General features: G+C 42.4%; 1 protein-coding gene across 1 annotated transcript in view; it reads right to left on the reverse strand.

Moving 5' to 3' along the window:
• The window catches only part of BCAN (brevican), a 43,415-nt gene that overhangs the window by 13,613 nt on the left and 5,645 nt on the right, over positions 1-24,157 (reverse strand). Inside the window, exons 2-7 of the mRNA XM_075192647.1 lie at positions 8,347-8,431; positions 5,063-5,449; positions 3,084-3,258; positions 2,858-2,985; positions 1,936-2,229; positions 283-675 (exon numbers count right to left, since the gene is read on the reverse strand). Coding sequence (XP_075048748.1) covers positions 283-675; positions 1,936-2,229; positions 2,858-2,985; positions 3,084-3,258; positions 5,063-5,449; positions 8,347-8,431 — 1,462 coding nt within the window. The remainder of the gene's footprint in view (positions 1-282; positions 676-1,935; positions 2,230-2,857; positions 2,986-3,083; positions 3,259-5,062; positions 5,450-8,346; positions 8,432-24,157) is intronic.

Consider the following 24,157-nt stretch of genomic DNA (forward strand, 5'->3'; position numbering starts at 1 on the left):
TGATGAAGCTTGCAATGACCGATATATCCCCAGGAGGTCCTACACAATGTACCATTTGTCATGTTATATTGGGGACAATATAGTGACCACATTTCACAGAGAGGAAAGATATGTATTGTATTGCAGCTTATTAATTTATTATGAACTGGGGCTCAATATCTTGGCTCAAGGTAGAAGTGGTCATGAATTGGTATCTCAAGCTCACTCCAGCTGTTGGGGAACCTCAACTCAAGATTCATAATTCTGGTCAGTGTCGGGGTGACAGTACTTTCCATGACGTACCTTGAGAACTTTCTAAAACGGGCGTTGCGATGGTATCAGTTGTTGTACACTCTTCACAATCATCAGTATTGTCTTCATATGGAGGAAAGCTGGCCAACGCAGGAGACAGATCTTCCCCACTGATGATGCTCTCCACAGTCGGAGTTGTTGGGTATGGTGGTGACTCTTGTTGGTCCTTGAGGGTTATAGTCTCTGTATCTGCTCCCTTTGGTTTTGTTACATCTGTCTTGTTCAGTGGTATAGAATCTACTGAGCCTTGGGCTTCATTTTCAGCTTTCACTTCGGGAAGTTTCAGTTCCTCGAAGCTTTCGGTAACTGTGATAACATCTCGAACTCGGTTTCCTGGAGCTGGAAGACTTTCGTCAAGATCTTGTGTCGACGCGGGGCTTTTACCTAGAATATAAAATGGCAGCTTACAGTAATGCAACAGATTAAAAATTGTTCGTTTTACTCCAAAATTCTGGTACTGGCTAGCTAGTAAAAGACTATGTACAAATCTCCCAACTATGGTTTCCGGTGGCCCGCACTCGAGAAAGATGCAAGTCCAGCACTTCTGACATGCTGGGTTGCCCAAGCCTCTTAATCGAGAGAGTAGGGACATATGCTATGTGGCCTTCTCTTCTCTCTCCGTCCCGCTTTCTACTCTGCCCACTCTTTGCCATCTTCCCTCTAAAAAGATGTTGGCTATAAAAAACAAATAAAGTAGCCTGCTGTCAGGGCTGCTTTGATAAAGGGCAAATAAGGCAACTGACTTAAGTTGACTTGAGCAGGTGGTCCCACCATTGGACAGCCTAGTAATGGAGCCTCAATAGAAGAGATCTTAAAGAGTTTCTATCTTGACTCCTTGGAAGACAAGAGGCTCCTTTCTAAAAAGTCCTCTCTTTCAAGTGGTGATCAAGGTGATTGTAGATCTCATGAATCAAAGAACAAAAGAAAAGGAAAAAAAAAGCTAACTTCTGCCCAATACCTTCAGCCTAGCTCCTACCTAGGCCTAAAATTAGCCCAAGACCAAGCATTTAACATGGCTCTAGATTTAGACCTTACATTGGCCCAAGGAACATGAGGACACACTTATGTGATCTTTTATCCTTAATGTTTAAGGTGGACCAGTCTGAAGTTAGGAAGGGGAGGAGTAAAAATGGAGGAGGATGGGTGGGAGCTTTCAGCTTACTCAAATACAGAAAGCCATTATCTCAAAGAACAACAAGAATAATTTAGGTGGTTCAAATGTTTTTTTTTTTACATTCTTGGCTATTTTAGTCCAAGTGGTGTTTTATATGAAAAAAACGTACCCTATAACAGATAAAGTGGCTGATTTCAGATTTTGCGCAAATTTATATCACCATATAGGTCTTCACAGTTGGTGATCACACAGTAAGTTTTCTAACCCCCTGTAGAAGTGACCATAATTAGCAGCTGGAATGTCTTTTCAGCCCAGACAAAAAAACTAATATTCGGCAAAGGGATCCCTAAACTGTGGCATTATTCAATCCCACCCCAAACAAGGACATCCACATCTCAAAGAAATATAAATTTAAAGGGTGAACATTCGATAATCTTAATAACCATTGAACTGTGGTCCTGTATTGAACAGGTTTGGAATTCAATGTACCAACATCTTGAGTATATTAAAATGTTTAATGGTTGATTTACCTCTGAAACAGTACACGTCGTATTTTGCCTGGGAGTCAGGGAAACCGGTCTGATTGCGGAACTGGAAGATAGTCTTCACCCCAGGCAAATTCCCTCCACACTTTTCTCTTGGCGTGACGATTGGATATCGGACACTTCCATCAGAAAGCCAACCTGGGCTGCAGTGGTCTAGTCCCTCGTTCCATGCAGCATAAATTTGTCCCGTCGTTGCTATATCGGAGCCCGTTCTTCTACAGTACTCTCTAGCTTCCTCCAGAGTAAATTTATTAGGTGTAGAACCCAGAAAGACCTCACCTATACAGGAGTGAAGCACATAAGATAATCAAAAGCTAGTCTTTCCCTCAAGAGAACTTGTCACCTACAGACGGTGGAGGTTGACATGTTTTTGGATGAACAAATGGTCATTAGAATGCACAAAGTGTCTCATGCCTCAGTGATGTCACTAGTTCCTAATAGATTGTATGGCTGAATATTGGTGCACCAAACGAGTGCCCCCAACATCTAGGGGTCTATTTATTAAAATGCATCGATAAGACTGATTTCGGTGATAGAAAATCATTTATTGTGGCAGTATATCTTTGAAATATTGCCACTGTTCTTCTTTCAAACTGCTACAGTGTTCCATCAAGTGTCCACCAGAGGTCCTCAAGATTAGTGAGGACTCCTGAAAATCACAAACGCCAGGGACCTCCTAGTCCAGGTTGGTGGCAGGAAGGGTCTGATAAACTCCCTTAAATGTTCCCACGTGCCTATAGTATTTCGACTGTATCCAACAAATTTTATATAAAATTTTATGTAAAATATGTTAGAAAGTGTTTATTTACAGCTAAGTCTTAGCAGACTAAAACTAAATAATTAAGCTAATACAAAAGATATGTCGATTTTGATCACTTTTTAATTATTTACAGAGAGACAAAATTACCATTCAGCTCCTCCACGTAGCAATAGACATCGTACAAGTCATCGGGCTCCAATACTCCATAGTTCCGCACTCCAGGGAAACCATCCATATCTCCATAGCAGCCCTCTCGCGGTGTCTGGATTGGGTATCTGCAAAGGGGGGAGAATGAGGTAGAGCACCTTCAGAGTCAGCAAGAGGTTTTCAGGGGAATGGTGTGATAAACCTAGGACTGAAAGGTGGTTCTCACCTGACGGTTTGATCGGCAATCCATCCAGCATCGCACTGCTCGTAACCACCGCGGTAGGCGGCCAACAGTTGGTCCGCTGTGGCAATATGTGCCTTAATTCTTGCACATGACTCTTGGGCCATGGGGAAAGTGTAGGCGTAACGATTGGTCCCTTCGCGGTACAAGAACACAACACCTGAGCAACAGAGAGATCCATGTTACCTTACCGGGAAACATAGTAACTAGGACAGTGTCCTGGGACAAATAACAACGTGAACGAAATCACAAGAACGGAGATATACCATTGGAAGTCCCGGGAGATCCCATATCCCCAACTCAGACAAACTTGGAAGCGATGCCCCCATCCCTGCTGCTTCTTAACTTGTCAGGCAAGAGGTGGGGGTGGCTTCCTTGGCTCCTTAGAATGGGTGTTTGGCACTTGGCTGTAACACCATAGCCAAACGGCACGCTCCTATGCTAACAGTGACATGGAAGAAGCTGCTGCCTGCTTCGGCTTCTTGTCAACGTCCGGTGCTCCAATCAGGGGCAACGTGGAGTCATTAATATCACTATTTGAGCGACATTCTGTCATTCCGTGTTTTAAGTGCCCCTTAACCATTGGTGCCCTTGGCAACCTCCTAGGCTCATCTCTTGGTAGCACACATGACCATTGGCACGGATCCATGGCACCTCTCTTGAGCAGCCTATTATGTAAAGTGATGCCTTTAATTTCTGTCTAGCACTACAGTATAACCCTCAACTAACACTTCCAAATTATATTGAACGTAGGGGGAAAATTATAGGGTGTTAAGGTAAGGAGGATGTATATTTTAACTTTTCCAGCATTAAACTTTAGACGAATCAACAATCAAATGGCTTTACAAACATCTCTTGTTGTACCACTTTGTCTACTTTTATTCACGTGCCCCTTTTTTGAGCCATGCCCAATGGGAAAGATTCTTGCCTGTTTGATTGTGAAGTTTGGCGCAGTCATCACTCCTCGCAGTCAATGATTCCTAATGAAAGCGTAGCCTACTTGCCTATGTGAGCCTACTTTATTAAACTTCTCATGATTTCTCCAAAGTTCTACACATTGATCCCTAGGCCAGGTTTCCTCTACCTCCCATATCCTACACCTTCACTAACTTAACCCTCTATATCTCACACCGTCTCCCATTTGTATAAAGTAAGTAAGTGGAGATAAGTTGGTCAACATTGAGCCCACTGTGAAATGTTTTAAATGTTTATAATATGTAGAGCATAGTGCTGCTACCACACCTCTATCCCACTAGCACCGGACCTGTTTGGTCATTCCAGAAATCTGGGTCTGTGGATATCTCATAAAATTAATTGGACATCAGGGATGTGTTTATGTTAAATGTCATAATTGTATACAATTTCATCTAAATGCATTGGTATTTTCTACAAGCTCACCTCCTCCACTTTTATCTCATTAGAGTATTAGGGTAGCATAGACAGGACATGCACTGGCATATGCTTCCCTTTGGAGTCTGCTCCACCGCCCCCTGGTGCCTATTCCAAAGCCAGCTTTGTTCAGAACGAAGATTCGGATGTTAAGTGGGCAACGCCCGCAACGAAAAAAAAGAATTATGTACAGGCTTGCGGGGTTCCCCCCCAGAATGCACGCTGCTCTCCTGTTGCGCTAACCAGCTTACCGTGTTCCGCTGGTCTTGAGCACAGACCATTCTGCAGTGTAGTGATCCGTTACTGTGCCAGAGGCATTGGTGAGTAGGTATAAGAAATACCCTATCTGCCCTTTACCACGATAAGCCCTGTGCCTCCCCGTAAATGCTTCTACCTTGCCTCACTAAAGTCGGTACGGTCTTGCTAACGTAGGAGCAATGCAAAAAGTGTATTATCAAGAAACTCAAAATGGGAGCAATTTGCCGCACTGCTCTTTTATTTTCCTCTATTGTACATGACCCCAGTGAAAAAGTATCTTATTGGTTTCTATAACCTGTTTGTTTTTGGGATCTTACCTTTCACCTTTACTTCCAACATGTCATAGTTGTCTTCGATCCCATGCTGAACATGGCAGCGGTAAATCCCTGAGTCGTTACTTAGGAGCTCTCTTAGGACTAAGGTGACGTCATACGCCGATGATGAGTAGTGAGGCAGAGAGGCGCGTAATCTGTACCCCTCGCTCATCTTGACTTTGTGGCCCCGGGCCACCAAGATTTCCACTTCTTTCCCATTGGAGATAAAGGTCCATTTCACCCGAGGCGTGGCCAACACAGCCCGGCGGCCAACACTGACGTCTTCCGTCGGTGACTGGTACGTGATGTGGCACGGGATGGTGAGTGTACCGGACAACACGGTCTTCGTTGTAGAGTTTCCAATCCTCACACTTAGACTCTTGTTTTCCCCTGGACAGAAAAGGAACATGGTATTTACTAATGAAAAGCTAGACGTTGGCATATCATCGTGCCAGACCACATTTGGCCTGCCACAGGACTTGTTTCTGCAAAGATATTAAGGACGGGAAGATGGAAAATGTAGCTCACTACACTCATGATTTGCTCTTAGATATAAAACCACCATTAAAGTAGACCTGTCATCCAAACCATAGTGATGTAAAACATCAAAAACTAAAAAACCAGAAAGGAATGGTAGCTATTAATGTTAGATTTCTCTTCCCAAAGTCACATTGGAATGGTCCGGTTTTCAAATTATTCTGCTAGAGTACATGCATATCCTGTCTTCTACGGCTGGAATTTTGGAAGGACAGCAAGCTAAAAAGAGAGACCACAGATGAAGGTACATAAACTCCTAATAATTGCTAGGATACATGGCATTATGTATTTTTAGGTAAGTATCACAGGCACGTTCAACTACTCTATTTGCTCTCTGTTAGTAATATCGGTGTGTATGCAAATTTGAAGTGAGCAGGGCTTGGATGCACCTACAGCCAATCAGAGCATTAGAAAATCCACAGGGTTAGAACAATCTATACCCAATCATGGCCTTAGAATATTCACACTGATAGACCAACGTATAGTCAATCAGAGCACTGGAACATTCACAGGGTTAAACCAACCTGTTTCCAATTGTTGCTTAAAATATTCACAAGGCTAGACTGATCTGTGGCCTTTCGGAGTATTAGCTAGTCAGAGAATGAGAACAAGTAAGGACTAGACTTACTTATAGCAAATCAGGTCATTTGAACATTCACAGGGCTTGACTCACCTATAGCTAATCAGAGTTACAATTTGCAATGTGCTACAACAACCTATAGCCAATCAGAGAATTAGAGCATTCCGAGAGCTAGACCAGCTTGCAGTCAGAAGATTAGAATGTTCATGGGGCTCGAGCAACAGCTGACCAATCAGAACATTAGAACATTCATACGACTAGACCAGCCTGTAGACAATTAGAGCATTAGAATGTTCATGGGGCTCGAGCAGCCTGTAGTCAGAAGATTAGAATGCTCATGGGGCTCGAGCAGCCTGTAGTCAGAAGATTAGAATGCTCATGGGGCTCGAGCAGTCTGTAGTCAGAAGATTAGAATGCTCATGGGGCTCGGGCAACAGGTAGACAGTGAGAGCATTAGAATGTTCATAGGGCTCATTTTAGCTTTGCCCAACACATGAAAGGCTTTACCACCTGCAAATGCTTCCCCGTGCCTTTTTAATGTATTTATGTATTAAAGTATTTTTTACATTTTTTAAATCTATTTAAATATATATTTTTTAAAAAATCTATTTAAATATATTTTGAACCACCCCTTCCCCACATTAGTGGAACTGAAAGCCAAAATACAGTATATTGCAAAAATATAGTGTATATACCCCTTAGAGTTAGTGAAAATTCTGTATGTGTTTTTAGACCTTTTTGCCTGATGTTGATATGGTATACTCACAATTTTGCCTAAGAACACAGCCATGAATAAAGAATGGTAGCAAAACATCCTCCAAGAGCAACGTCTCCCAACCATCCAAGAACAGTTTGGTGATGAACAATACCTTTTCCAGCATGATGGAGCACCTTGCCATAAAGCAAGAGTGATAACTAAGTGGCTCGGGGATCAAAGCATCGAAATTTTGGGTCCATGGCCAGGAAACTCCCCAGACCTTAATCCCATTGATAACTTGTGGTCAATCCTCAAGAGGCGGGTGGACAAACAAAAACCCACAAATTCTGACAAACTCCAAGCATTGATTAGGCAAGAATGGGCGGCCATCAGTCAGTATGTGGCCCAGAAGTTGATTGACAGCATGCCAGGGCGAATTGCAGAGGTCTTCAAAAAGAAGGGTCAACACTGCAAATATTGACTCTTTGCATAAACTTAATGTAATTGTCAATAAAAGCCTTTGACACTTACGAAATGCTTGTAATTGTACATCAGTATACCATAGCAACATCTGACAAAAAGGTCTAAAAACATTGAGGCAGCAAACTTCGTGAAAACCAATACTTGTGTCATTCTCAAAACTTTGGCCATGACTCTATACTTTTATATAATTTTTATATGAACTGTTGTTGAAAGCCTTATTGCAACACATTTTCCAGGTCTCCAGGAGCTGTTTTGTCAAGGACATCGAACACAATCTTGCTCAACTTTTACTGAAAAGTATGTATTGTGTTAGTCAATGAATAGCAATACACTGTATAGTGACGGACACATTTAGTTGGTCTCAACAAGTCTCAACATAATTTATTTTTGTAATGCTGCTAGTCTGCACGTTTAATAAGACAATCATGTCATCCTTACCGGTTCTGCACATGTAAATATATGGAAATAAGAAAATCCCTAACATAAAGCATCTACATCTACGCCATCTACTGGATGTAACAAGGTACTGCACTCTATCAAGATATGACAAAAATAGAAAAACCTCAAACACTCCATATTAGCACCACAAAAGAGCACCAAGTCGCCTATACCCGGTGGAAGTAGCTTTTTTGTGGACTTAACCAATCTTTATGTCAATTAAGTCTATTTCCTTGCAAATGCAAGCGATTAATTTGCCAGGGATCAAGGACATAATTGATGCATACAACTAGTGTCAGTGATGTGACTGGTTTCTCGGCTGTAATCTCATTGAATATTGGTTCAGAACACAAAATGGCTGCCTCTTCTGTGCTGCAGTGATGTCTCTTGGTCCGATTGGGTAAATGGACAGGCTTCATTTTCATGATTAGTGGCGCTATATTAAATAATTGATGATAATGATTTGTCCTGATAACAAAATGGCTGCCGCCAATTGGCGTAGGTGCTGGGGCTCTTCAAGTAGTCCTGAAATAGGAGGAGACAGAACTTAACTTGAATTCTCTTCAACATCCGAGGTTAAAGCTTGTGAGGTAAGAGCCACCGCTAAGACGAGCAACAAGTTTAACTTCATGTCCATCTGCAGGAAGAAAATAATATTTATCAGTGAGCTATATTATACTATACTATATGACAAGATGATGACATAAATTACTATGTATAGTCTTTGTATAATACCAAGCAAATTATAGTTATATAAACAGTTCCTAGTGATGTTAGCAGGTGTATGCATAAGGAATAATATCCTGCCCCCTATTGCATATTTTAGGGATATTAAAATTCATCTTGGTGCTCGTTGGCCTTTATAAAAGCACCTTCCTGCAACCTTATGTGGGGTCTTATGCCAAGAGGGAAACACCAATATAATTAAAATATTTAAAAGTACAAATGTAACACATGTAATATAGTCCTAATATCCCCTGATGCTTGTTTTTTTGTTTAAGTATGCTAGCTGAATAAATGTCAAACTTTTAAGTTTGACAGGTTCAAAAAGTGGGGGAAGGAAGCAGGAGAGTATCTTTTTGAGCCTTGTGTACCTTTTGCATGCCAGAGTCCCTCCTTGTCTTTCTCTTACCCCTGCCTCATCTGCAGAACAGGGGGGTATACAGTATTTGTCCACCATGTATGTGATATGGGCAAAGATTGGATAAAAACAAATCTCAAACATGAGAAGTGGGGGTGCCGCCATGTACAAGTACGACACTCAGGTAGATAAATGTGTGCAACTTTAATGCGCACATTTTTAAGGTTAATAAATGAACCCTTTGAGATTTGTGATACCCTTATAATTAACATTAAGAAACATATTATTCCACACATTAATCATGCCTATCTGTGAGTGACCATTCTTATGCATGCTTACATATTCAAGGAACAGAATGCATAGAGTAGTATTACAGCGATGTATACAGAGGTTGAATATAATTGTCCAATACAAAACATTTTTTTTTTAAACATATTTCCTTATGCATCTAATAAACTACAATCATGATGGAGATATCAAAGTTTTCCCCTGTAGTAGTATTTCTTTTGAAAACTGATTTTTTTTGCCTCCCCTAGTATTCCCATAGCCCTGGCATATGTAATGAACGGGTACATGACGGGGAGCTTTGGCTGCTTTACAACAAGTACGATGGGCCTCAATAGACCACCAATCCATAGACTGATAATAATGGGTGAGGTGTCTTTTAGAATTCCGTTCACGCAATTTACCATGTGAAAATCTTCAGTGGCCATTATGTCTCCGGTCGGCCTTCAATGCTGAGAATCACAAAGAAGCTTTCTTGGAAGGAATGAATTGTGGAGGAGACTGGGTCTTTGTATCCTCGCCTGGCCCCATTTCCTTGCTATGCAGTAAAACTTTGAAGGAGTTTGGTAACGAGTCGTGTCCATGTAGCATCCACATAGTGAGAATTTTTTTTATCTATCTTGAACACAAGAAAGATTTTTTTTCACGGTGTTTAAACACTACTGAGAGTCTCAGGAATTCACTCACACACAGAATAGATTGAAGGTGGGTCAACCAGACAACTTTATCACACATGTAGACTAATTAGGAGCGGGCAGCAAGAGCCCAGGGTGCAGACAAGACAAGTTGGAGATGGGGCAAAATATAACATTAGGAAAAAGATCAGGTGGAGGAGGGGATGGAATTAATGAAAAATATAAATTATTAAAAATTGCAATGGAGTTGTACAATGTGGTTGACAATGCGCAGTGATGACGTCATCGCGCTGCACTCCAAGCCTATCAGAGCCTGGGAACCGCAGCACTGCGGAGAAGAAGGGGCAGCACGGTCGTTCAGACTGAGGGGCCCGGACAGTCCAGGGAGCCCGGATTGAGATGGAGAGGTCTGTCCGGGCCCCTCACAGCTGTACTAGCCATACTCCCCTGATGGCGGCCCTGCTAATTAGTACATTAAAAATCCTTGGGGTAAATGTATCAAGCGATGGGTTTGAAAAAGTGGAGATGTTGCCTATAGCAACCAATCAGATTCTAGCTGTCATTTTGTAGAATGTACTAAATAAATGATAACTAGAATCTGATTGGTTGCTAACAGTAACATCTCCACTTTTCCAAACGGTTGATAAACTTACCCCCTTGATATGATATGATATGAGGTAAAACTGACCAAGTTCGGCAGCTCACACACAGGGCCTGGCGCAAATGCCGATATGTGCTGTATTTTGCGTAAAATTGCACTGCTCATACTCAAAGCGGAAACATATACCAGTGAACGCAGCAACATCCAATTAATCTTCGAGCGTAAAGGGCCCTTACTACAGGCTACAATGTCAGGGGCGGAACAGGAGGGAACTGGGCGTAGGCACGTAGCCAACGTACAGTAAGGACATGCCAGGCTGGAGCGCACGCAGCAGCGTTTGATTCAAGCTTTGAGCATCTCTCAGGTACGTGATTTTCTGTTTTATCACTTGTTCCAGCTACAGGTCAGGTGTAAGTGCTGAGTGATAGTGATATTTTTTTTACATATTGCATTAAACCTAATAAAACCAACTAGGGTAGAAAAACTATAATAAAGGAAAAGAGCCGACCATAACAACAGAATATAGCTACCCTGGTCAATAACTACATCATCATAGGTTAACCATCTGCTGGTCCTGTGTAGTTGGTGCTGAATACCTCCCAACCTTCAATATTTACTCGGGACAGTCCCAGTTAATGGGCTCCGTCCCGTCATCCTGATCGGAACATCGTTCTCCCATTCGGTGGGAAACTCGTTAAATACCTCACCCCACCGCAACGTGGCCATACCCCCTGCCCCGAGGCTGTATTCTTATAAATATTCTTTTGGACCACAAACCAGCAGCCTGTTTAGGCGACAGGTACACGTTATAACTAGCACGTGTGTCTCGCCGACCGACACGGAACATCAGAGTCTGCTGATAAATCATTAGGATTCCGGCACAGCAACTTCCCATCTAGAGGAACCACAAAGCCTGCTCTCTGAAATTTGTGGCTGAAACTCAACCCCATCATTCGCCCAGACCGTCCCCGCCATAAAAAAAAGAAGAAAGCCTGTGAAAAACTCTGTCCCTTTTGTCAGAGAGAAGATTTCTTTTCCAAGGCAACGTGGCAGCGGGATAAAATCACCCTTGGACCCAGTAGAGACATCATTAATTTTCTTTCCAGAATGTATTAGGCGGTTTTCTTTTTTTCCTCTCATGCCAAAAGCTCTGGAATTACACACGTACTTAACTGGTATTACCGGGGATATAATCTATTCAAGATGCCCAGTGCTTGAAGCCTCCGAATGCAGTCATCACTTTACTCATCATATACCACACATTAATGCTGCAAATCCTAGCGAGTCTAAAATTAACTTCTCTAAAATCCTTATAATAATCCCCCTGATGCACGTTGGGTGTATCAAAGACCTGCCAAAGTAGATATAACGTGCGATGTTAGGATGCGAAGCGTGGATGGTTGACTCATCACATGACTGATATTACCAGGAATAATGTCATAGTCCCTCTGCAGGGGCAAACGCAGGATTTGCAGAGAGGGGGTTTCCACACCACGCCGCCAGTGGGCGTGACCAGCATGCATGGGGGCGTAGCTATAATATTAGACAGTGCTTGGCTGCTCTCCAACTCTTCCTATCCCCATAATATACATGGGCAATGCTGCGTGCACTACTGTTAGGGGCACGCAGCTCTCTTTTTTCAAGCAGAGCCATGTGAAGCGGGGGCAGGGTCCAGCCACCTCAATTATACAGTGCCCCAGGCTTGGAAGGGGGTTTACAGGCACTAGTAACCCCCCCCCTCGGTTTGCCTATGCTCTGATGCCCAACTAAGTACATTGCCCAGTCAGCAGTATCGCTATTGTGGTGGGAATTCACAAATATATATGGAAAAACTTCTGAAATATCTTTTAGTTCCTCCTCGCTTGCACTCACTAGAGGCAGACATTTTTTTTTCTGGGGGGTGAACCAAAATTTAGAAGAATTTAGTCAGGGGCGTAACTGAGGGACTGAGACATTTTGTGGGACGTACCAACATAAGTGACGATGCAGCCTATCCACTAGGAACCAGTTGCTCCCCTGAGGTATCGCTGCCACAAAATGGCTGCAAGTACCGTGAGGATACCGCTATCTGAAGTAAACCTATTGAAACCTAGGTAGCCACGTAGAGCCACTGTAGTGCAAAAAACAAGGACTTGTACTCAGGCACTGTGTTTTACAAGGGTATGTAGACTTTGTGCCGAACTGTATTGCGATGTGTCACAGTTACCATACCTGAGTCACTATAACTCCAGACAATAATAAGTGAGATCGCCGTGAGGTATAATACACAATACAGAGCACTGGTGGAGTGTTCATTTTGACAACTAATTTCTCCATATTGTCAATTTGTTTTTGTTTTTTTATTTCCAAAACCTAAGAAAAAAAATTAAAAAAAAATCTAAGCTTTATCTTGACAATGAAACCAACTGAGCACTAGAAAAATGTCTTGTCCCAGAGATGAGATCACAGATGAATGCGGGACCGAGTCTGCGAGCCAGAGAGCTGCCCTAACTCTCTGCCTGCCGGACATCTTCCTGGCATCAGCTACTGATGGATTGAAACCAAGAGCGCTTCTCAAAGTGCCTCAGTTATCTCCAAGGCATGGATGTGACACAGGGAAGAGAAATATATATAATGCAGAATGGGATGACAATATTGTGCAGGGTGATCCTTCAATTCCTGTTGTTTGAAGGGAAGATTTTTAACTAGAATCAACCAATGCGCTTGATTATTTCATCTACAGTATTTGCCTAGCATGGTGGCTCTGCGGTTAGCATTGCTGTCTCACAGCTCTGGTGTCATGGGTTCAATTCCACCCAGGGCCCATTCAGTGGGGAATGTGTACCTTCTCCCCGTGTTTGGTTACCTCCCGGGAGCTCTGATTTCCTCCCACAGTCTAAAAGCATCATCATCATTATTTATTTATATAGCGCCGCTAATTCCGCAGCGCTGTACAGAGAACTCACTCACATCAGTCCCTGCCCCATTGGGGCTTACAGTCTAAATTCCCAAATATAGACACACACTCACACAGACAGACTAGGGTCAATTTTGATATCAGCCAATTAACCTACTAGTATGTTTTTGGAGTGTGGGAGGAAACCGGAGCACCCGGAGGAAACCCACGCAAACACAGGGAGAACATACAAACTCCACAGAGATAAGGCCGTGGTTATGAATAGAACTCATGACCCCAGTGCTGTGAGGCAGAAGTGCTAACCACTGAGCCACCGTGCTGCCCATAATGGTAACTGTTTTCTGACGAAAATGTACCCTAGTGTATGCGGTAGGGAATTAGACTAGGTAAACATTGAAGAATTTTCCGACCAACATGTTATCTCAAACGGCTGTACCTACGACTGAAGGTCCGATCAGTCTGACGATTCATCCATACACACTGACACGATTTACCTTCAGATCTGTGCTCTTCTTCTGGTCCTCTGGTCTTCAGAGAATGACAGCACAATATTCATTCATTCATTATTGTCACACTTATTAAAACCGCCTTGTTATAACTATCCACATGTCCTAACGAATTCCGTTAGCTCCTATGACTCTGAAATGAAACATTCTGTCTCAGAACGAACAAATGAATTATTCCTTCTACAGCACTCTCTACATTTATTCACCGGGACATTCATCGCTAGCATCGGCTGAAAAGAGCCCGACTCTGTAACCTCTATGGTGATCGTGAGCATGAGTGCGTACACACCACATGATCAGTCGGTGATTGGTAGGAAAATATTAAACAGTACGACCAACCAAATGATACGATGATCGGAACTTTGGGACGAATTTAGATCATCGTGTCACTATACACACTCACAAGATATCTGACCGAACGGTCGTATGCCGGCTGATTGTAGGTTTTTCGTGCAATCATCGGGCCGGTGTGCACCTAGCCTTAGACTGTAAGCTCCATTGGGAAAGGGACTGATATGACCGATTCCATAGAATGACAGCGGATGGCTGCCTCACCTTTTACAACAATATAAAGTGTTTTGAGTCCTATTGGGAGAAAAGCACCGTATCAATAAAGAATAATAATTATTATAATATTTAGAGATTAGAGAAGCTGTACTGAGAGGTCACTGGAATGGAGTTTTGTGGCTAAACATTTTCCCAGGGACGCAATGTTTCAGCAATACAATCTTCGAGTTCCGCTCTTGGTTCGCCATTCCGCAGAATACCATTTCTACCGTGGACCTGCGTCATCAAGGCACAAAAAAAGGAACGTAATGTGCTTTCTTTTTACAAATTGCGCCTACATCTGGCATACGTACGTCCGTGTTCAAAAAGGAGCGGATCTGAAGAAACGTCTCTTAAATTCGGGTCATAGTGAGCCAGACAGAACACATTGCTGGATATGTACAATTCATATGTTCAATATAAAGTCCCATTAGAACACACAGAATTTTTTTTTTAATTAATTAATTATTGTCACCTGGTAATAATATAGTCATTAATGAACAATCATTTAAAAAAAATACCCCCCCCCTCCAGTAAAATACATTTATCATGATATTATTAATGTCCACTGTAAAATACAATTTTACAGTTGCTCCTGACTGCAAACACATGTTGTAGCAGGAAAGGCGCCTGCATCAAGCTCTGCGCGTCTCAAAGTTACGTGTCTTTCTGCCGCATCTCTTGCTCCAGCTACAGGTCTAGTCTATGTCCTGATCAGTATCATATGCATGCTATAACATGTGTTTGAAAACGCGCGCAACTGTAAAAATGTATTGTATGCTCAGTAGACATTAACGACATTCTCATAAATGTATTTCATTGAAGAAAAAATATTTAAAACATTTTTTTTTAACTGTTTAATCATTAACGACTTTATTAATAAAAGGTGATATTAATTCAAGTTTTTTACTCTATAAAAATCTGGCATTGACCTTTAGTTTCTGCGTGTACCGTAGTTCTTGGTTAAGTACTCGGGATTGACGTGTGTTTCATCATCTGGGCATAGGGTGCGGACAGATTTCCTGGAGAGACTCAGAACGGAAAGAGTAAGATGGCAGAAGGAACCAAAATTACACAGAGCGGCTGAGGCTGGTTATGTGGGTAAAGCTGCAGACCTGTAACAGCAATGCCAGATACGTAGAGGGAGCTTAAGTGGGGAGAGGTCTCAGGTTTCATCCATGTTACTTATTCCGTGTCAGCAATTGTCCTGTACACCTTGGAAAATATATACTAAGGGTAGCTTACGAAAATGCAAGAGAGTGCAGAGCAAGTACTAGTTTATGATGTCCCGTTTTATGTAAAGTAGAGCAAGATAGTTTTGTACAAAAGTTTCCGATTGGATGAGCTGGATCGGAGGAGATCTTCGCTAAACGTGGAAAAACTATATTTGATTTGTCTAATATTTAGGGCCTGATTCATTAGTGATCTTGGGCCTGATTCATTAAGGATCTCAAATGAAGAGGATACTCATTTCAGTCTCCTGGACAAAACCATGTTACAATGGAAGGGGTGCAAATAAGTGTTCTGTTTTACACATAAGTTAAATACTGCCTGTTTTTTCATGTAACACACAAATATTTGATAGCTTATTTGTACACTGAAATCTAAAGTTGATATTTGTGTGTTACATGAAAAAACAGGCAGTAGTTAACTTATGTGTAAAACAGAACACTTATTTGCACCCCTTCCATTGTAACATGGTTTTGTCCAGGAGACTGAAATGAGAATCCTCTTCATTTAAGAACCTTAATGAATCAGGCCCCTTATCTTTTGCAAAAGTTAAGATGCTTATTTTTAAGAAGAAACGGGGAGATAAGAGTGTAGTTAAGATGGCTTTCCATCTTAACTTAAGAAATTCTTCACTTATGCAGTGGATTTTGCTTCTTATCTCCCTTTTCTGAGCATGCACAGAGTGGATTTGCTTAAGGTAAGCAAGAAACGGCGGATAAGATCACTAATGAATCAGGCTCTTAGGGCTAGATTTACAAAGCTGCGGATTTAAAAAAAGTGGGGATGTTGCCTATAGCAACCAATAAGATTCTAGCTGTCATTTTGTAGAATGTACTAAATAAATGAAAGCTAGAATCTGATTGGTTGCTATAGGCAACATCCCCACTTTTTCAAACCCGCAGCTTAGTAAATCTAGCCCTTAGTGTTTAATCAGAGCAGTATGGTCCTAACAATTGTTAGTGTAGGTGCCCCAATACTTGTCGACTTTTATAACCTTCCGTCCGAGAGATCCCGGAGGGTCTTCCAGGAATTGTCGGTCATCACTAGTATCCGCCTAGCAGGTGTAAAAGATATGACTGCAAACAAGCGTACTAACGCTAAAAACAAGATTTTAATTGGCCGCATCTCTCTCTCGTTCCGCCTCTCAAGTCGCCATGGGTCGTAAGTGTTAGGTGCGTGCAATCTGGCTCATTGGCATAACCTCCGATTCTAGGCATGCGCAATAAGGAATCGCACCAAATATGCTACGTTCGTGATTTATTTAAAACATGATAAGGTTCAAATGTGCAGTCGTTTAGGTGAAAAAAAATTACATTTGAACTTAGATAGCATGCGGTCTTAAAGGATATAAAGTTGCTCTGCGCTCCCACAAATTGGACCCATGTATACGCAAGCAGGAATACTTGTCCAAAATGAAAATGCCCTACGTGTCTGCATAGTATTACGGCTGATAAATGAGCCTTACGGTCCAGTATTATAGTGACATTCCTCTCCAGCTGTTTAATAATACATGACATACATACATATTACCTTGACAAACTCCCCTGCATCACAAACCGTAAAACATATCCCACATCCTGGGACCCTCTCCTTAGGTAGCAGAATCAAAGGGACAGTTTGGCTGAGTCCAGGGGGGTGGGGAATTCAATTATTATTTAAAAGTAAAAAACAACAGGGGGAATTGTATGGTGAATGGCCAGTGTGATCACTTTATAGGAGGTTATCAGAGAAGAACCTTACACTATCATGTACAATATAATACAACATACTAGAGTGCAGCAGGAAAGGAGAGAGGCATGGAAAGTCAGGTCTGCAGACCCGTCAAATGGTTTCCAGTTAGGCTGGAAGCAGAAGTTGGGTGATGCGCATGGGCATTCAGACAATATTGTCTGTGCCGCATCCCTCTCAACTAGCGTTGGCGGAAAAAAGTAGAACAAGCTGCGTCTACGCTCCAACGAGCATTCTTCCTGCGTTCCCCCAAAATGGTTGTGTTAACAGTCATTGCAATCTGCCAAGAAATCGACAGTCTTTTTTAAAGGGCAAGTCCACCCTACCCTAGGGGAGGTTTGCCAAAATAACCCCTACACTATAGCTGACTGTTGGTTAGATATACTCTGTAGCAGAGTGTATCTAGCCTGAAACTTATTTAGCATATTTTGCCAGGAGCAGGGTATGTGGGCAGCACGGTGGCTCAGTGGTTAGCACTTCTGCCTTACAGCACTGGGGTCATGAGTTAAATTCCTGACCATGACCTTATCTGTGTGGAGTTTGTATGTTCTCCCTGTGTTTGCGTGGGTTTCCTCCGGGTGCTCCGGTTTCCTCCCACACTCCAAAAACATACTGGTAGGTTAATTGGCTGCTAACAAATTGACCCCGGTCTGTGTGTCTGTCGGTCTCTGTGTCTGTCTGTCTGTGTGTGTATGTTAGGGAATTTAGACTGTAAGCTCCAATGGGGCAGGGACTGATGTGAGTGAGTTCTCTGTACAGCGCTACGGAATCAGTGGCGCTATATAAATAAATGATGATGATGTTCATCTGTCAACGTCATCAGGTTTAAACTAAAATAGTGTTTTAGCTTATTTTGCTACTCAGTGCAAACCGGTGGCGTTGGCTCGATGACTCGAATATCTGCTCAAAAAAAGCTTGTTTCTGATGCAATTACATTAGAAAATGTGACATCATAGTGACAGGTACAAGGCGTGCTAAGGGCACGCAACAATCTAAATAAGCGCAACAATCTAAACAAGGGAAAATGCTGCAAATCAAGTATACGTAAAATAACATTTGTAATATAAGCTGAACTACATGTGGAATATTTTCTGAGCCAGACAATGCATTATAAAATGATCACTTGTACCTGTATAACCTCTGTACAGTACCACTTTTATAACAGACACATTTATTGTCATTAGGACATCTATAACCTCTAAAGATGGAAAAACCTTATTTCTAGCATTGGAAAATTACCTACAATATTTCTTCCTTGCAGGAAAGTGAAATGAATTGCTATGAAGTGAAGCGGAACTTCGGTTAGAATCGGCGGTCATTCAGTTTTAATATGACCAGCCCCCCCACCCCCACCCCGTTACCACCTTCAACCTCCTGCTGATTCAAGACTTTTTGCCTCTCCAGTCTTAATAACAGACTAAGCTTCAATGAAAACATGTTCTGTGCAGTCAGCAAAGTGATTCATTTACCCATCGTCGTCTAACCACTTAATGGGGGAAAAGGCTGAAATTTATAGTGTTCATTCAGAAAGGCAATCGTCTGGCCTGTCACCACGTAATAGTGAAAATATCCAACGTGTCCCATGCAGGACTCGATCTCATGATGATAATGAAGACCAATTACGGCTGGTGCCAAAGTCACCGTATAGAGAGGGAATCTGGAAAGAGCAGACTGACTAAAATAGCTCCCTAAGGACATTGAAGGTGATCGTTATTTTTTAGTCTTTTAGGGGTATATTTACTAAACTGCGGGGTTTGAAAAACTGGAGATGTTGCCTATAGCAACCAATCAGATTCTAGCTGTCATTTTGTAGACCGCGCTAAATAAATGAGAACTAGAATCTGATTGGCTGCTATAGGCAACATCTCTACTTTTTCAAACTCGCAGTTTAGTAAATATACCCCTTAATCTTGCCTACTCTCCCGAAATGTCTGGGGGAATCCTGAATTTTGGGTATCTCTCATAGACCCCACAGAGAACAGGGATTTATCTCGGATACTGCCCACTTCCACATCAAGTGGGCTGGACGGGGGCCTAAAAGACTTGATTTGCGGTGAATTGCGTCACTATGGCAATGCGGCGCGATGGCGCGAGCGCGGTATACCACAGCGTGGATGGGTTAAAAAATTACGCAATTGGCGACACCGCGTCCCTACCTACACTTGTCATACAGAGGTGCATTTTACACGCCAATCTTCCCTGTTAACTCCCTACTGTAGGATCCTGCTCGTCCCACTATCTAGCTCTCTGAAATGCTCTGTGCTGCTGAAACATAGTGTTGATCTGTTTGTCTGTCGGTTGCTCTGTACACAACTACTTCGAAAGTGGGGACACACGGACAAGCGAGAGACGAAGGATGATACCAGATCAACATCTCCTGTAGCTGTGACCGTTCTAATGTTTTGATTGGCTACAGGTCGGTCTACTCTCGCCCACTGGGGTTCTTACGAATGTATAAGTGATCTCGATTTATAAATAAAAGTCAAACACACCTTAAAAAAACCTATGGTTAAGTGAAATATCCAGCAAGAAAACATATTTAGTAATGTTACCATTAAAATCCTGCCCTTGATGAGTGACTCATCGTCAACTGTGATTTCCTCAAGTCTTACCACGTCGTAAGGTGCCGAACAAACAAATTCCCAATCTCTCATCTCTACTTAGGCTTCTATCATATGCCTCTTAAATACATATAAATCTCTTCTCTCTCCCAACTTGAAAACTCTGAAGACTTTGCTTCTTAGTTCAAAGACAAGATCCGGCATGAAATGGTGTCGTCTTCCCAACAACCTTTTTCCGTAGCCTCAGGCAACGTCTCTTCATTTAATCCCAGAGAAATACAGGAAAATAAACCATACCGCTCAAGCTCTCTGCGAGGTGCCATTATAGACTCAGAAATGTCCTTTGATCGCCACATCCAGTCTGTATCCAAATCCTGTTACAGAACATTTTCCAGAATACTCACATATCCCAGACAAGACAGCGCAAAATTTCATAATTCATGAACTCATTACTTACTGCATTGACTATCTCAATTCCCTCCTTACTGGTCTTCCCCTGACCAGCTTCAATAACATACATCTCGTCCTTGTCTCAAAACATCTCCCAACTTGACCCTTCCACTTTGCTCCAAACCTTCAAGTGTTCTGTGACAACTCATCACTATAGCCGGATTATCAAATTACTGAGCCACCTTCTTAACCTCTGAGAAATGTGATTTTGCTAAGCTGACGCCATCTTGTTGCCTCATAGCCATTTTGTTCTCTTATATCTTAAAGACAGATTAGATACAGCTAGCTTGTAGGAGTTATTCATTGTTTGCAAGAAACTATGCCCATGACCTTGACTATGGCAGAATAGGAGATAAACCAACTCCCCCCTGGGGAGTATTCCTGTGTGAAAATGAGAGAATGTAGCAAGATCTGTGTAGAGGAAGTATGAGTGGTTAAAACCTTTTGGGGCGTAGTTTTCTGTAATACGTGATTTTGTGCTATATAGATATGGATTTGTAACTAATAAATCTAATTGTACACGCAGAATTTGCAGTGTCTCTTATTCTCTCCGGCTGATGAACTCATAACTGATAAACTGACGCTTACAGGTGAAGAAATTGAATTAGATTCTAGCTAATACTTATTTAGTACATTCTACAAAATGACAGCTAGAATCTTATTGGTTGCTATAGGCAACATCTCCACTTTTTCAAACCCGCAGTTTAGTAAATATACCCCTTATTCCAAAACTCCCTGACCCATGATTGGATTACATGGCTCCACTGGATTGCAATCTGGCTGGACCAATATGCAATAAGTGGAACGTAAGCTCATGTATTAAACTCCTATTTCCCTATGGATTTTATGCATTACCAATTTGTCTGTTTCTTAATGCCCTGTCCTGTCTTTGTCCCAGTTATAAAGCTACTTAAATAATTGTTAACAATATTAATAGTTATACTAATTAAGATTATACTGCAGTGGGACACAACCTCCGATCCATATTGATACATACCTCCCAACATGTCTCCACTTGTGGGACAGGAGGAGTGGCTACGGCAAAATGGGGGCATGGTCACACCATGATGAGGGTGACTCTGCCCCCAGAGGGCTGCCTAGGGCTGTAATGTGCTAGGCCGCCCATTACATACCTCCCTTCCCCCAACATTCCCACCCCCGAGCCAATCATGTCCCCAGGAGGGACAGTGGGACAGAGAGCCCTAAAATCGGGACTGTCCCACTGAAATTGGGACAGTTAGGAGGTATGCGCCAGGCTAAAGCAAAACCTTGGATGTGGATTGGTTGGGTGCAGTGACATATTTCGATGGTGGAAAAATTTGGGCCAATGCATTTTGGCATGGTCAAATGGAGCGTGGGCTGGCGGGCCCAAACCAGTAACTTGCCTAGAGTACCTAGGGTCCATTTTGAAGTCTTACAGGCTGATTTATCAAAGACAATTGATCCCTTTGGTGGAGTAACGAAACGCGTCGGAACAGTTATGACCGACAATTGATTTTATTTCCTATTGTGGACTTTAATTATTGCAGCAATTATCTGTTTTTCCTTTTGTGGGAAAGAACATTTTTAGTCCTAATTAGGAAGGGGCTTTGAACACTTATGCATCCTTCCCTGTTAGAAACGAACTTTGCAGCGGTGTGTGCGGTTAGTGTATTAACGGAGTTTGGAATATCAGGGCAAGCTTGTATAGGTGACAGCCTTCTGAGCTGTTGTTTGGTCTATGGTGAGGCCGTATATAAAGATAGTTATTCCATTTTACGATGCAGTCACCCTGGAACCGAAAGAAGAATATAATCACCTATATATCTGTACAGCCGGTTACTGCTTCGATTTTCATATATGGAGAGTCAGGATCTTCTATATCTATATCTGGTAATACCGTCCGGTGAACAGTAAAAGTAACACTCATTTTCACAGGCAATAGGGCTCTTTGATAAATAAGGGCTAGAAAATATTCTTTTGTCTGTGGGCAGGGTTCCCATCACCCCAGATGTCCTTGTCAAGTTTTATTTAAAAAGACATAAACAAACTCTTTACAAACTTCCTTCAGACAGCTTGTTGTGTAGACCAAAATGTTCCTTGTCTCACTATTCCCACTCACAAGCTGTGGACCATCTCTGCTAAGGAAGGACAAGGAGCGATATCTATAGCAACTGAACAGCAGATTGTATATGTGTGCCAAGGACGAACTTGCATTCCAGCACGTCAAAATGTAAAATCTTCCTCTAAGGAATGGAGGACGGTGCTAACAAAGAGGTCCAATTTTCTCATCAGACTGGACTTAAAGCCACATAGCTCTGTTCCTTCCAGATAGCTTTGATTCACTCCCTCTCTCTGCAACATGGACATGAAAGATTTAAGCACAGTCTTTTTGCAGATCTGGGTGTACTTAGAAGAACCTGGATCAGGAAATTGCAATTTCTACTGGTCTAAATCCGCCTCCGTGTCACAAGATATTTCACACATAGTGCAATCAAATTTGAAAGGCCAATGTGAGCCAAAAAAATAGGTGAAAAAAAATATTAAAGAAATAAAACAATCATCTTGCTAAATAATGTATGCCTTAGAGATCATTTGCTTTAAAGTTGAATTTAAACAGTTTACTAATATGTTCCCCACATGCACCATTTTTCCTGGGGTTCTGTGGTTCATATATCATGTGTCATACTTACAACATTTGGAATCCTGAACGCTGGACAAAATAAGCCCCGCATCTGTTCTGGTCCAAAACCCCACCCACATACGTTTGTTTTTTTTTTAAAAAAAAGAGCTTCTCCCACTTTTCAGGTTAAGCTCCACCTCCATTTGCAGTCCGCTAATTGCCCTGCTTCACACTCGTGAAATAAGAGAGTTACCAAAGGAGTTAGCCACGACATGGGACATTGCAGAAAAAGAGAAGATTGATTCCTTAAGAAAATTAAAACCACTGACAGGTGAAGTGAATAACATGGATTATTTGGTTACAACGGCACCTGTCAAGGAGTGGGATATATCAGGCAGCAAGTGAACAGTCAGCTCTTGAAGTTGATGTGTTGGAAGCAGAAAAAATGGGCAAGCGTAAGGATCTGAGCGACTTTGACAAGGGCCAAATTGTGATGGCTAGATGTGGTCAGAGCATCCCCAAAACGGCAGGTCTTGTGGGGTGTTCCCGATATGCAGCGGTTAGTACCTACCAAAAGTGGTCCAAGGAAGGACAACAGGTGAACAGGCGACATAGACGCCCAAGGCTCAATGATGCGCCTGGGGAGGGAAGGATAGCCCATCTGGTCCCATCCCACAGAAGAGCTGCTGTAGCACAAGTTGCTGAAAAACTTAATGCTGGCTATGATAGAAAGGTGACAGAACAGTGTATTACAGCTTGTTGCGTATGGAGCTACGTATCCGCAGACCAGAGAGCCCATGCTGACCCCTGTCCACTGCCAAAAGTGCCAACAATAGGCACGTGAGCGCCAGAACTGGACTATGAAATAATGGAAGAGGGTGGTCTGACGAATCATGTTTTCTTTTACATCATGCGGACGGCCGGGTGCGTGTGCACCAATTACCTGGGGAAGAGATGGCACCAGGATGCACTATGGGTAGAAGGAAAGTTGGCGGAGGCAGTGTGATGCTCTGGGCAATGTTCTGCTGGGAAACCTTGGCCCCTGGCATTCATGTGGATGTTACTTTGACACGTACCACCTACCTGAACATTGTTACAGACCAAGTACACCCCTTCATGGCAACGGTATTCCCTGATGGCAGTGGCCTCGTTCAGCAGGATAATGCACCCTGCCACACTTTAGCAAATATCTTCCCCTTTAAGTCTTAAGTCCTGAGGGTTTAAGATGAGACTGGGGAGAAA

The sequence above is a fragment of the Mixophyes fleayi genome, chromosome 12 (genome assembly GCF_038048845.1).
Source record: "Mixophyes fleayi isolate aMixFle1 chromosome 12, aMixFle1.hap1, whole genome shotgun sequence".
In the NCBI taxonomy this organism is placed as follows: Eukaryota; Metazoa; Chordata; class Amphibia; order Anura; family Limnodynastidae; genus Mixophyes; species Mixophyes fleayi.